Source organism: Phaenicophaeus curvirostris, chromosome 7 (genome assembly GCF_032191515.1).
Source record: "Phaenicophaeus curvirostris isolate KB17595 chromosome 7, BPBGC_Pcur_1.0, whole genome shotgun sequence".
NCBI lineage: Eukaryota > Metazoa > Chordata > Aves > Cuculiformes > Cuculidae > Phaenicophaeus > Phaenicophaeus curvirostris.
In genome coordinates this window covers 38,054,943-38,069,942 of record NC_091398.1, presented here as the reverse complement: position 1 = coordinate 38,069,942, position 15,000 = coordinate 38,054,943, and the positions used below count along the sequence as shown (strand labels likewise).

The 15,000-nt window shown below is 39.0% G+C and overlaps 1 protein-coding gene across 9 annotated transcripts in view; it reads left to right on the top strand.

Annotated features, from left to right (window-relative positions):
- The window catches only part of GTDC1 (glycosyltransferase like domain containing 1), a 174,152-nt gene that overhangs the window by 140,095 nt on the left and 19,057 nt on the right, over nt 1–15,000 (top strand). For 8 of the 9 annotated variants that reach the window (XM_069861584.1, XM_069861583.1, XM_069861589.1 and 5 more), the window contains one exon: nt 14,389–14,498. The exons of the other annotated variant lie outside the window; for it this stretch is intronic. In XM_069861584.1, the coding sequence (XP_069717685.1) occupies nt 14,389–14,498 (110 nt within the window). The remainder of the gene's footprint in view (nt 1–14,388; nt 14,499–15,000) is intronic. 9 annotated transcript variants of the gene reach the window in all.

The window sequence follows — 15,000 nt, the reverse complement described above, 5'->3', positions numbered from 1 at the left end:
TTAGGCCTAGCACAAGCCTCTTCGTAAAGAGGACTAATTTTAGCCAAGTGTTGTAATGTACGAGGGGGGTTTTGTGTGTAAAACATTGGCAGTGGTATCCTGCTTGTCTTCCAGCACGAAGCGCTCACAGATATTGCCCTATACAATAATACTTAACGACCATTGTCTACCCTGATGATTTACATGTGGTTTTCATTTTGGGGTGAAAAAAAAAGGAAAAAAAAGAGGTTTTGCTGCTTTTTTTTTTTTTTTTTTTGTGTTCCTGCATTCCCCTTCACCTAACAAAAAAACCCTTTGGCTAAACCGTAAAAAAATATCTTTGTGAAGTCGTGCTGTTGTTACAGAAAACCTCTCGAAACGAAGTGATGCTGACCTCATTGCGTTAGTGCTTCGCAGGCACCACCAGCACCCTAAAACGTGGTGCTAGCCCCAACACCTCTCCCACTAAGTCCACCCATTGTAGACCCTGACTGCCTGGAAATGCATCCAAATCAAAAGTGATGTTCTCTGATAGATGCATTCTCGCTTTAAATCGATGTTAAAATGTGAAAACAGGCCCTTCGATGCAATGCCTGCTCCTTCTCTCCATCCCTCCCAAATCGGAGCTTGTCGAGGATTACAGTGTGCAACCTCTGCCGACAGCAGATAAATAACTGACAGTATTTTAACGGAGTTGCTAGGTTCTCCGCAGAGTAATTTGTTTTCTCCTTTCTCACAGAGTCTTTAATGTTTTGTTATAAACATCTATAGCAAGGTGATGTTAACAGAAAGGGTCACTGGGCACTGGAACAGGCTGCCCAGGGGGGTGGTTGAGTCACCTTCCCTGGAGGTGTGAAAGGGACAGGTGGACAAGGTGCTGGGGGGCATGGTTTAATGTTTGATAGGAATGGTTGAATTCGATGATCCCGTGGATCTCTTCCAACCTGGTGATTCTATGATTCTATGGACAAGCATCCAGAGAAAAGGCTAGGATGGGTTTCTGAGCTGCTTTCTTGCAAGGGCTATGCCAAGGAATTGCTCTTCCCTTTGTGCAGATGGGCTTTGCTGGAAACTGAGAGCGATTCTGGTGATTGATGGATAAAGTTCCCACATTTGATCAGAACTTTGTAATGTCCAACAGGTTTGCATTGCAAGGTGATAAAATGTCCATTTGGTTGAGTGTATTAAGGAGATGACAGTGACTGGTGTGACACGATCCTCCTCTCCCCCCAAAAACTAGCCCACCGACATTTATATGTGTACATTACTCCCTCTCATTGCCCCTCAATGAGGACACAGACACTTGCAAAAGCTATTTTTCTGTAAGCTGGGCGCACCAGCATGTTCCTCAGCTCTTTCTGCACGTGAGCATGACAGTAGATGTGTGAAGCTGCACTTCCAACCACAGTCATGGCATCCAGGTGACACATATATAGTTTTATTATAAGACTGGAGGCTTTTTACTTCTCTCTTTCATAGAGAAGACCTGCAGTGCTTCTTTTAACTTAAGATATTCACCCAAGCCTTATTTTTTTTTCTCTTTCCCTCTGTGCGCTGTATCATCTGAGCAGTTGAAGACTTGATAAGAGAAAGTTGTCAGAAATCAATTCTCCTTCCCCTAATTGTGGGAGTGTGATAAAAGATCACATGGGGAATCTGCAAGAATTTACACACACATGCAAACAAATAGCCACTATCAATTCACGTGGAAGATCAGATAAGCCCATTATCTGGTATGGTACATACAAGCATGTGAGAAGAGTATGGGGAAGGACGTAGGGCAGGAGATATGGGAGCGGGAGGAACGGTGCTGGAGGTCACATTGAGGAAATTCAGAAGAAAAAAAAATGTAGATTTCAAACTTATCTGAATATTTCTGGTCTAAGGGAAAATGTTGTATGTAGAGATAGCGCTGTGTCCACTTGCTTGTTTTTAATGTAGAATATCAAAAAGTCAAAGAGCTGAAGAAATGAATCTGTGGAGGAAAGGTTGTTTTGTCATTGCTGTGTGCTCTACAAACATGTGGCTGCCCATCATGATGCCCTGGTCCCCTTCATTCAGGAACAAGTCTTTGGAAAAGGCTTGTCCCAGTGCAGCAGGGAAAGCAGTGGAGTGTTTGGCTCTAGATCTGTGCTGAGTGCTTTTCTTGCTTGTTTGTCAGTGAAGTCTAACCTGGAAATTTCTTTCCGCAGTGGAGATCTGTGGTATTGAGCCCTTCTAGTGGAACAGGCACTATTTGTTGGTAACTGCCTCTAAGAGCTTATAGAAACATTCAGCATATAATGAAGACCTCTCAGATATGAAAGTTCTCCTGTAATAAATATCTCTGTCATTTTATCCATCTTTCTTATAGCGTGTTCTCTCAAAGTGCCATAAGAGCTTGGCAGCCCACAGGAGAAAGTATCTCTAATTTTGTTAAAGGAAAAAAGATGCTTTTATTCTTCAACTAAAAAGCCAGATATAATTTTGAGGAACAGTTTGAGCAGAGCCTGTAGTAAGCGTTCCAAGAGCAATAATTTGTTGCACACTCTTCAGTTCCCTTCCTGCCTAATCTCTGATTGAGATGTGGGTAACTAGAGATTCAGAACTATCCTATAGTCATCAACTAAATGTTAACCTATCAGGTCTGAAAAATTTCAGACAATCATTTCATCCTATGGTGGAATGGCAGGAGTTAATGTCTGTGACATTCACCTGCAAATCTCTAAGACACCTCAGCAGTGCATCATCCCAAACAAAGGTATGGAGTATGAAGATCTTCCTTCCCAAACCTTGTGGAACGTGAAATTATTGGTGCTACCTGCACTTACATGCTTCGCCTTCCTGTAAAACCTTGGACCTCTTAGTCTGAAACAGGAGCATTCAGGATCCAGTCTTAGAGACTGGTGGAGAAACTGAAGCAAGAGACCTTTCAGCTTTTGCTCACCAAACCATGTGTGCCTTTGGAGGTGCACTGGTGTTGTCCCAGCTTTCTCTTCCTTTTCTTATCCAAGAATCAGGTAGTTGCCTCCATGGGGCAGGGAGGAGCAATGGCATCTACATTTAAATCAGGTACTTACAGGAAACTGTTAGAGTGAGTCCACAGGAGGCCACAAGGATGATCTGAGAGCTGGAGTACCTCTCCTGTGAAAACAGGCTGAAAGCGTTGGGATTGTTCAGCCTGGAGAAGAGGAGACTCAGGAAGACCTTATAGTGACTTCCCAGTACTTAAACAAGGTGTGTAGGAAAGCTGGGGAGGGACTCTTTATCAGGGAGTGGAGGGATAGGATGAGGGGGAATGGTTTTAAGCTGAAAGAGGGGAGATTGAGATGAGAATTTAGGGAGAAATGTTTTCCTGTGAGGGTGGTGAGGCCCTGGCCCAGGTTGCCCAGAGCAGTGGTGGCTGCCCCATCCCTGGACGGGTTCAAGGCCAGGTTGGATGGGGCTTGGAGCCCCTGATCCAGTGGGAGGTGTCCAACCCAAACCATTCTACGCTTCTACTGAAACTGTCATTAGCTGGTAAATCTGATGACCTGACAATGGGGTATTTTTTAGCTTTCCAAGAGATGTTATTTCTGCCAATCATATAGAAAGAAGACGGTGAAGGTGCTAGGGTTTGAGTGGTATTTTTCTCATATGGTTTCAGTTGCCTGGGCTCCTTATTAAGAGTTGAAGCATTTTGCTTATTGGGCATCAGCAGTGTACGAAAGGAGAGGGGAACTATCTCGGAAATACAAAAAGCTAAAATACTTTGTGATCTTCTCTCACTCAGATGTATACTTCAAATTGCATTCCCTCAGTTGAGGAAAATAATTTCAGTTACCTTGGTCACAGTAGAAAGCAGTCCTCTTTTTCAATGCCTTTTTTTATTAATGTAGATATGTTTCTGAGATGAGAAACGATCTTTCTTCTAATTACAGTTAGATGTAGTTAATTTCCTTTTTTAAAAGCTCGGTGTGAAAGGCAGTTTCCTTTAAAAGGGGTGGGGGACAGGGGGAGAAGAAAAAAGTGATACAGCTGATGTTCCTGTTGCCTTAGCAACAGATTTATTTATTAGGGTCTGAAATGACATGACTTAATATACCACATACCTGCTGATCGGCAAACTCTCCTATTTCAGCTCCAGTTGACAATTAAGTCCTGGACAGCTACAGCCAGGGGTTAATGTTACTCATTAGGAGAACTAGGTCATTACTGGGAAATCAAGGCACTTAAGGCAGCATGGATAAAATACAAAATTCAACATCTCAAGGAGTGAGGGGTTTTATGTTAATTAACCTTATTTTCCTTTCATTAAAAAAAATCTTTCATATATGCATATGACAGTGGATCAATTAATTGAAAAAAGAAAGTCTGCTGTAGTTTACTTTCCTCTCCTAGTTGTCTTCATTTCCTTTGGAAGGGTTTCATTATTTTATGGAAAATTCTTATGTCTATATGATGAGTAAAAAGGGTATTAAAATTAAGAAGGGAATCATCATGGAAATCAGCTTTACCACAAGGGAATGAGCAAATAAAAGCCTTGGAAATGAAAATAAATAAGCTTTGCTAATACCTCACCTAAGGAGCAGAATATAAGCCCATCAGAGCTTGGAGATACTTAGAGGTACTTCTTTGGTTCTTTATTAAGCAGTTACATCGTTATTTGACCTTCAGAAACCGAAACTTTAGAGAACTAAATCCAAGTTGTTGGTAAATATTCTATTTGCAGAAAGCTGCTCGGTGGTGTAGTAATGTCCTTAGAAATTGCCTTCTGATTTCCAGGAAAATTAAATATATTCTCTGGAAGTTTTATTAAGATATCTGAGTGGGAGTTTTAACTTGATAAGTCATAAGCGATTTAATAAAGCTCTCCTGAAAGCCTCTATTTACTAACTTTTAGCCGACTTCATTCTGATACTGGAGAACTTAATAGGCTGAAAAACAATTGTATTAAAATAAAACTTTTTTTTTTTTTTTTTTTTACTCACTGCTTCCCCAAATATACTTTCACTTCTACTAAGCACTCTACTTTCTTTTCCATATTTAAGCTCTAACACCCAATTCCGCTTCTCATTGGGTCTAGAGCAATTTGGTGTAACCTCTTTTTCCAATTCTGTAAAGTGAAGGTTAAAGTAGCGTCTTAGCTGGGGTCCAGGTAAGGTATATGAGGTTTAAAAAGCACTGTTGCCTGTAACTGAAGCAAAATTAAAGCCACATGAGTTGTTTTCTTCTCCATGGGATGGATCATAGAATCATGGAATTACAAAATGACCTGAGTTGGGAGGGACCAACGAAGATCCTCTATTCCAACTCGGAACCCTGCATAGGACAACCGCAAAATTCACACTATGTGTCTGAGGGCATTGTCCAACCTGTTTTCATAGAATGGTTTGAGTTGGAAGGGACCTTAAAGCCCATCCAGTTCTAACCCCCTCCCATGGGCAGAGACACCTCCTACTGGATCAGGTTGCTCGAAGCCTCATCCATCCTGGCCTTGAACACCTTCAAATCTTCTGTTTTCTTGTGGGTCTTTACTTTTGATGCATATTATTATTCAGTTCTTTGTTCTGTGAAGTCCAATAATTTTATTCTGAGTCCAGTAGAAGAATCATTGATCGTGAAGACAAGCTCTGTTTTTTTGGCTTGGATATTGGATCCTGCCTGGTGTTTTAGGAGGCTGATCTGAGGTAGCAAGACTGTCTTGCTCAGCTTTGGCCTGAGGTATGCCCAAGACACATGGACTGTTCAGTGACCAGGCACAAAAAGAAATTATCCAAAGGCTTGGCTGTGTTTTTAGGAAGACTTCCAACATATGCAACAAAAAGCATATCTTTGACTCAAAATCAAACTCATTTGAATATTCAGTTCTTGCTATTAAAGAACAGGAGGTTTAAATGCTTTAAAAAGGCTTATTTTTAAAATTTAACATATACAAAATATGGTTTGCAGTATCATTAGAAAGCATTTTTAAAAAAGATTTTGTTCTTTGGATCTTCTGGATAAATTTTTGGCAGAATTTTTCTAGAAGACTATAATCCAAGATAGCCTCAGCCTTGGGAAACACCGTAAACAACAACAGAAGTTTTGTAAGAAGTCCCAGGCAAACTTAGCAGACAGTGCGACCAGCCCCCTTTGCAATCCACAGCACCCCTGACCAAAGTATATGAATAACCTCAAAGAGACAAAACCAAAATATTTCATAAGCAAATGTTATAATGTTCCCTTCTTATGTTCACCGATAATAGGAGGATTATGTGTCTTCCATCAAACCATTTTTTAATTACCATCGTCATCTTACCACACTACAACTGTTTTCCTCTTCTCCTTTGCTCCATGTTTTCAGCCTTTTTTCCCTCCTTTTGTCCTCTACTGTCTGCTTTTTCTCAGTTGTGCTTATGCAAAAACCTCAATGAAGAGAGTTCATTTCTCGTTCTGAAAGTGGCAAGATCTGTAGTTAATTTAATATTGTTGAATAATGACTTTCAAGCCTTGGTCTTGGTGCCAGGAAAGTTTCTGCTTAGGAGCTTCATCCCTGGAGCATCACAAATCCAAAAAGGATGAGTTATCTTAGGTGCCTGAGCTAATTACTCTCAGAATATTACTCAGTAAGGACCAGGACTTGAGCAGCCTGATCTGGTGGGAGATGTCCCAGCCCGTGGCGAGGGGGGCAGAACTGGATGGGCTTTAAGGTCGCTTCCAACTCAAACCATTCCACTATTCTATGAGTTTATAATTCTATGATACTATGACTTACTTATCTGATGGAGTTGTAGTTCAGTGATGTGAATGCACCATGGGGGGCCACAGGGTCATGTGTGGTGGGATTTCCATTCCCAGGCAAATATGTACTAATGTATTTTTTATCTAGTAATTTATATTTGATTCTCTTCTGTTCTTCCAAGGAATCACCTGAGTAGATTCCTATCCACTAATTATCATATTCATAATATCTATTATTACCATGACATTTTCCAGTATGTTGAATTACAGTAGGATATATTGTTTATGGTTATCAGGGGCATCACGATCACTCAGATTATTTTATCTTGACTACCATGACTCTTGACAACAGGAAACCATTTGTTACGTTACCTTTGGAACACGAAAGCAAGTTAACTTTAATTGTTTCTTTTTTAAAGAAACTATTTGGGTGTAGACTGTAGCAGTTATTTGGTTGTGTTGCAAATTTGACTAAAACGTTTTTTACCTGAATCCTGTACTCGTGAAAAGCTAGGATCTCCAAGTTGGAGTAAAAGAAATGAAAAGGCATATGAATAAAAGTGCATTGATTTTTAGACCAAGGTAACTGAGACCAAACGCCGGTCTTTGTCTTCAAAAGTTAATCTCTCTCTGGGAAATAAGCAGGAGGCTCAATGACTGATGCTGATCCTGAGGTTTCTTTGGTTAGGGAACACAATATTTTATTTTGAGTTTTTTTCTTCATGAATTGTGAGGGGAGAAGAAGAAGAATCTAAACAATAAACTCCCAAGGTTCTTTTTTTTTTTTTATGAATCTCTTCTAGATAACACCAGATAGGAGAAAATGCTTTTCCAGCGTAAAGCAAAATGCCACCCATTTTTCTCAGGCCAGCAAGTTGAAAAAAAATCAGAAGGAAAAATACACACTCTTCACTGTAAATACGTCATGGGCTCTAATAGAAAATAAAACACTATATTTGCCAGTACTGTTTGGCTGCTTTTTGCCTTTCTAGTGCCATTTTTTAATTTCTTGGCTTACAGAGGTGTTTTGCAAGCACCGGCAAGGATCGGGACCTTTTTTTGCTTGTCGGACTCCCAGATGTCTGGCTAAAATTTATTCTGTAGGGTCTTTTTTTTCACTGTCACTTATGCAAAAAAGATTTCCTTCTACTTGACTCCATTTTCTATTAACTGAGGGGGTATTAGATATTGTGGTAGCTTTTGATGCTGATGATGCCAGACAATGTTTAGGGGCACAATTAAAGCAGAGACATTTTGTAAGTGCATCAGCTGAAGAAGAAAACTCATTGGACTTTTACAGTCCATCTCTACCTCATATTTGGAATGTAAAAAGGTAGAAAAATATCCTGATAAATTGAATAAATGGAAAGCAATTAACTTTTCCTTCATGTTTGCATTTTCATAGTTATTTCTTTTTCCCTTGTTGTTCTTTTTTTTTCTTATAGCTCTTTCCCAGCAGTAATATTTCCTCTTTCGCAGTTATCATGAGCACTATTACCAGAAATTTGATATCAGAATTTCTTATGTACTTTTTTTTTCCCCAATCTTAACAAAGAAAAAGTATATTAAAGTCATTTGATTTAGGAAAGTCCTCTGTCCTCCATGAAAAAAAATGACTGGAATATATTTAATTCGGTATATTTAACAGGCTTGTTACGTGAGTCCTCTTACTTTAAGAAGAATATTATCCTCTTGAAGTATTTACTGATTCTGATCCTCACCACATTTCTGTAAATGAAAGCTCCTGTAAGACCGTATCTTACAGATGGGGAAACCTGGGCAGAGCTGTCTCATGGGAAATCAGTGTCAGGAAAAGACCAGAACTCTGCAATTCTCTGTTTTGAAGAACAGGCTTATTTTTTTTTGTGGCTACTCTGCTACTTTCTAACATTATTAGATTATAATAAACCTATATTCAAATTTTGCTGAGCTCAAGACTTAACATAAAATATCAGAGTGTAATACAGTAAATTGTATAATGCAGTGAAAAAAAATCCCTGATATTGTTCTTTAGGTTAGGTTTGACATGGAATGGAGCCTCACTTTTAGTTCAGCTGAGCACGGATGCAAAGGCTGCACTATTTATTGATGTGCTGCTGTTCTTGGGAATGCCCCGGACAGATACAGACAGGGTCACCGGGAGGCTGATGTCATAAGAGGCCTCTTATCAGCCTGGGGCATCCTTCATCACCCTCCCCAAGACAGTACCATATCAGTCGAAACAGTAAAGAACCTCAAGTTCCTGCTGTTATCACCCAAATGAAGAACGTTACTGGGATAAGGGCACCTTCCAGCTCCTGGCTCGGGGTGTGATAGAGGCACATTTGTTGCCTTGCAGCCCTCTCTCAGCAGCACTGACTGCTCATGCTTTTCTTCATCTCCATTTTTTTCAAAAATATTAACTTTTACAAAGGATTTTGCAGATTTTCTATGTTTTCTTCCTTGGTGCTTTTGTTCTCCATCCTCACTGCACTCTGCCTCCCAGCTAACGGTGCTGCGTGCCTTTGCTCTCTCCATTCTCTTCCTCTTTGGTTCTCCTTCTTTAATTACCAAGCAGTTTTATTTGTGCTTCCTAATTTATATCTTTACTGATATATTTCTGACCTTTTCTCTACCACCAGTAGCACTTTCAAGTACTCTCTGCACCTTCTCTGTCTCACAGCCTAATTTTTCTGTATTTTTTCATTTTTCCAAAGCCTACGCCTCTTTTTGCTTCTATATATCCTAGATTTATCTTTTTCCCTCCCTGTGTTTGGTTATTCCACCATTTTTTAGTTTTCAATTTGAATATTTGTATTTTTATTGGGGTTTTTTTATCTCCTTGTGATTCTCTTCCCCTTTACGTTGCCTGTCTCATCTTTAGTTTAGTGATTGATAGGAATGGTTGGACTCGATGATCTGGTGGGTCTCTTCCAACCTGGTTATTCTATGATTCTATGATCTACCATGTTTGCCACCAAACTCTCTCCTCACTATTTCACTTTCCCAAAACTAAAGGAGCGCTGTCATCCATTTCAAGGTCTGTGTCTTAGAAACGTAATTTCCTCCACTTTTAATCATTGTTTCTGTGTTCACAGACTTCCCCAGCCCCGTCCCTGTCCCTGACATCGTCCCTGTGCTCTGCCTTTCCCTGGCTGATGTCCCCTGGCTCTTTCTGTCCTCCTTGTGTGTCTCTTGGCTCTCCAGTCCTCTATCTCCATCTCTGCAGCCCAGCCTCATAAATAATGAGTGATACTTCAGTGGCCTCTTCTATCAGCCGTTTTCTGGTAGTAATTACAGGTAGGCAGAAATCTTTTAGCTCTTGCTATATATATTGTAAAAAAATTTAAAAATGAACATGCGACTTTTAACTTCTGACAATTTTGTACCTGGTTTAGTACCTGCCATTTCCAGCCTTTGGCCCTCTGACATTCAGGTGATTTTACGAAGCGGGGAGGCAGAAGGAAACGCACCCTTGTTGAATTGGTTGGATTTAAAGCGCTCTACAAAGTGAAATATTGCTGCGTGCCCTCATAATTTGGGATTCTCTACCACTGAAAATCTCCCGTGCTAAATGTCCTAAGAAGATTAAGATCAACCCTTTTAATATTGCTTTTAGCTGAGCTTATTTGTAACCCTTTCAGAATATGTAGCACCTTAAGAGTTGCCACGATGCGGCTGTTGCTGTCACAACCATTACATACCCTTTCTGCAGTATTTTCTCAAATAGTAAGACTTTCTCCCCTGGTTTAGTACTTTTATGTTACAGATTAACTTGCTTGAAATGTAAAATTTAATATATGTCTTTAAATAGACTGCATTTATTTTACTCCTTTGAGCAAGTCCTATCTCTTTTCTAATTGCATAGCTATATGTGTCTTCCTCCAAAGCTGAAATAACTGAATTTATCACCATGTATGATAAGTTTACATATACTTAAAAAATCAAACTTAAGTCACAGAAGACCATATGGGTTTCTTACTGAATTTCACCCAAATTCAAAAGATGAATATGCACAGAATAATGTAAAGAGCTGAATTACTCTACTACTTTTATTTTTTTTTTTAATATGTTTTCTCTCACTGGTCAGGGATATGGGTATCCTGCAGCCACAGGGAATAACTCCAGTTTAGCTGGTCTTCATGCACTCTTCTTCCAGTTCCAGCAATGGGTAAAGGCTCGAGGGCTCAGGCTGAATTCACAATATCCCTGAGTAGCAGAAGGGTGTTTCGAAGAATGTTACCATTGATTGTGTAGACGAGCATCATCATAATGCTATGAAGTTGCTTTTTTAATCATTTTAGGCTGAAAAGAGGGATGTCAAATCATCAATTAGTCTTGACAGCATCCTTCTGTGGTGGAAAAATAATACTCTCACACCCATTTTATAAACAGAAGATCTAAGGCAGAGATAATGGAGGCTCAACAGTGGTGCTGCTGGTACCACCATCCTCCCAATCCGCATTTCCAGGACAGTCTTGAGAGTTTTATTTCACATTGCAAAGGGAATTCACTAAATCAGACTGAACCCTGGGCTGCATTTCCATACCCAGACCACTAAACCTCATAAGAGAGAGACTTCAAATGTCTGCCATAAAATCTGTTTTAGACTCAAAAAAAAAAAAAATCCTGAAAAAAAAATTTAGCGTGCACTATCTAAGCATGGAGATTGAATATCCCCAATGGCAATGCTCTCAAATCCCAGTATAGGTATGGTGTCTATATCTGTTTTGTGTCATTTCTAGCTGGACTTTAGTCTTTCTGATATTTTCCTGTTCTGGTGATGAAATTTAGCACATCTTCATACCATGCCTTGTTCTTACTTTTCCTTTACCACATGCGTATCAAATCAAGTAAAAATATGAGACCGTTTCAAATACCTAAACTAAACAACAAAGCCAGGCCCTGGAATCACATTAGCTTGATTTTTCCCCAACCAAAATATCTTAAAAGAAAAGTTTGCATTTTTAATATCGGGCTTTTATACAGTCAGTAAGGAAATGGAGTATATATAATTAATACTGTTTAATAAAGCTCAAAAATGCAACAGATGTAGCCAAAAGTGCACGTCATTTTGAGCAGATCTTTACAGAACAGACATTCCATATTGTGTTCATCTTTTTCCACGATCGCTGCTATGACAATCTGGTGTGTTTAGCAGTTGTTGCTGAGTAAGGCAGACTGGATTGTATATGATTTTCTCCATGTCAGCCAAGAAACAGAGCTCTTTTCTTTTTGATGGAGTAGAGAGGTGGTCTTGTACTATTTATTGCTTTCTATCAGGAGCAGCTTTATCTTTACTAACTTGCAATAATAATATTAATAATAATGCATTGGAAACTGTAAGTGTGCATACTAGAAGCTCTCGGTAGGTCTTAACTGGGAATAAAATGGTTGTGGTGTAGAAAAGTCACAGGAACTGATGAATTGCACAAGATGACCTCCCAAATAGAAAAGCTACAAGATTTACAAAACGTGTCATTAAAATCTGTGAGTATCACATAAAAGCAAAATATTTTAAAAGGGGATATGAAAGGAGGATCACCTACAGCAGAAAACCCATAAGAAAGGCTCCAGTGCAGAGGAAACGCTTCCCCTTTCAGCATTCCTTCTGGGTGCCAAATTTTCCTTCTGTTCTTCCCCACCTATTAAACAAAGCTGCAACTTCCAATTCCTATCAGTTTTCCTAAATATGTGCAGCTTATGTGGCTTCGACGAGCTGTAAGGCTCCGTGTTCTCCTGCCAGCTCCTTGACAATGTGGCTCCAACAGCATCCTCCACTTTTGGCTGCCTCTGGGACCCCTGGTCTCTTCTGGAAAGGGAAAGGGAAAGCATATCCTTTGCTGGAAGGACTTTCTGTGACTGCAAAGCTGATAGCGGGGCTGTGAAGAGCTTGGAAAGATCCCTGTAAGCATCGTGGCTCTGTCTGTCGAGGCTGCCTGCTCTGTGTACAGGGATGTCGTGGTCCATCTTTGGGATGAGCTTTACATAGTTCAGCATGAGATACAGGGTGGGCTTATCGGGATCGCTTATAAAGCACCCACAAAAGCCTGCCTAGGGGAAACCGAGGCTAATAGAAAAGATTATAATGAATCACGTCAACTCCAAAGGCTATTTGGTTTACAAAGTTGCACATTTCCAATGGAGATGTTCCTCTCTAGTCATGTCTGAATCCTCTGTTGTAATCTCAATTCAGCTTTTTCAGCTGAGCATTTGGAGGGACTCAGAACACTGACAACATGTTTCTTCACGTAATTTACCTATCAGAAACAGGTGGGTGTTTTAAGTGTAAGGGTGCAAGCAGACATGTAGGCAGTTCTGGGATCTCTGCAACTGGAGAAAATTCTCTCTCCAAGCCAGTGCTCATATCCACTTTGGTTACTGGAACCACCGTGAAAACTCCTGGTTCACAGATGTGAAACAAATTATGAAGCTTATGCTGTTGCATTCCTCCTTATTATTGAGAACAAAACAAATCTGGGAGATGGAGGACTTCTTAAAGCAATTATTGTCTGCCTTTATTTTAAGAAAATAACTCCACAGTTCTTGAAGATTTCTCAGCCTAGGAAAGTCACATTAATTATAAGATTAATTTGTTTTAATTCCCTAAACCAAAAATATTGACTGAATGAGAAATTAACACATGTAGAGCTGCAGATGTCATTTGGCTTCAGATTTCCTGAATGATATAATTATTAATCTTTCATATAGCAGTGTGACAAACCTACAGATTCATTCTACAAGATTAGCCTGTGAAGAAAGACACCAGGACAGCTGAGCTATAGATTTTCCCTTAATACCGGAAGGAAAAGAGTGGAATTTTCTAAATAATAAATAAAACAAAAATATTTTAAAGACATATGGTGCACATCTGTTTGAAATACAATAATTTAAAGCAGAGTAATTAAATGCAAGATATAATATTCACCTTAGCATAGGGGAATTATCTCATTCCATTTTTAATGTAACTTACTGAATTTGAGAAATTTAGATCATCTGTGGTTATCTTTTGAACCTTTCATTCTAGGAAAGAAGATAGATTAGCTAATTGGCTTTTTATTTTCTTTTTGAATACCCTTACAAACCTTTAGTATTATCTTTAGCTGAGATTATAAATAAATACAGATTTCTATTTTACCTTCCAGTTAACGCCTTAAAAGTTCAAAGATAGAAAATGCCTTGTGTTAGTTTATTCCTTTCTTCTTTTCCTAAAGCACTGAATGGATCAGAAGCTTTGCATTAATATAGCAACGATTCACAAAATTCCAGTTTGGGAAATGCTAAATTTTTAGCATGAGTCTTTTGTTAACCTATTCCTCCTGAAAAAGGCAGTAAACTATAATGGAGAGTGTATAGATATTTTTCAAGAGGGGGGAAAAAAGAGGGGGGGTGTCCTACCCTACCCTTTTTTTAACATGAATTTGCCTTTGGATAGGTGCGATATTACTCCTCAATTTCAAAGGTGGTAATTTGTAGGATAAAGGCATCATTTGAAGACAGGGAAGAGAAATGCAAATCTGATGAATGTGAGTTTTGATCCTAGGTGCTGGGTTGAGGAAAAAGTTCAAGTATGCAGCATAAGCAAGGTGAAAACCTATGTTGAAGACATCTAGTCCCCAAAGTAAAGAAATACTCTGTAATAATAATTTAAAAGAAATACTCTTCTGATAAAAGAAAAACAAAACAAAACACCAACCAATTCTGCAAGTAAACATAAACGATGCTGAAATAAGTTCTGTTTGCTTTAAGGGAACATGACAAAGATCCTGAAACTTTCTTTAAAGTCCTGCTGAAACTGAAAGAGAAAGATCTACCTTTTCATGTGTCCGTCCTTGGAGAGGCTTTCACTGAAATTCCAGGTACCTTTCCATTTTTTTTTTTTTGTTGTTGTTTTCTTTTACTGTGAAGTTACCATAAAATAAATACCAGTAGCAGCTTTCTTATGCATATTTTCTTAGTGAAAGAACATGTTTAAAAACGTCACAGTTGGAAAACTAAGATATATTTTGAAAAATTAAAATTATTAAAGAAAGTAAGCATTTTTTATTTTACTTGGCAGTGCAAGATCTTATTTATTACTTTGGTTTCCATAACACTTCTGTATTAATTTAAGTAGTGAGAAAGGTGTGAGTAACTGCATGGTTCAGATAGGGAACAAAATCTTTCAGGTCGAGGTCGCTCATCTGAAGTCCAGACTGAGATTTTAGCAGGTGAAAAGGCTTAGCTCCCTTTCAACTGTGAGGTTAAGGACTTCTGTGGAGAGCTTCTGGTTTGTATCTGGCATGAAAGTGGTCATTAATCTTTAATATTTTTATACCACTCCTGTGCACACTCCTTCCGTATCTTGTTTTCTGACAATTG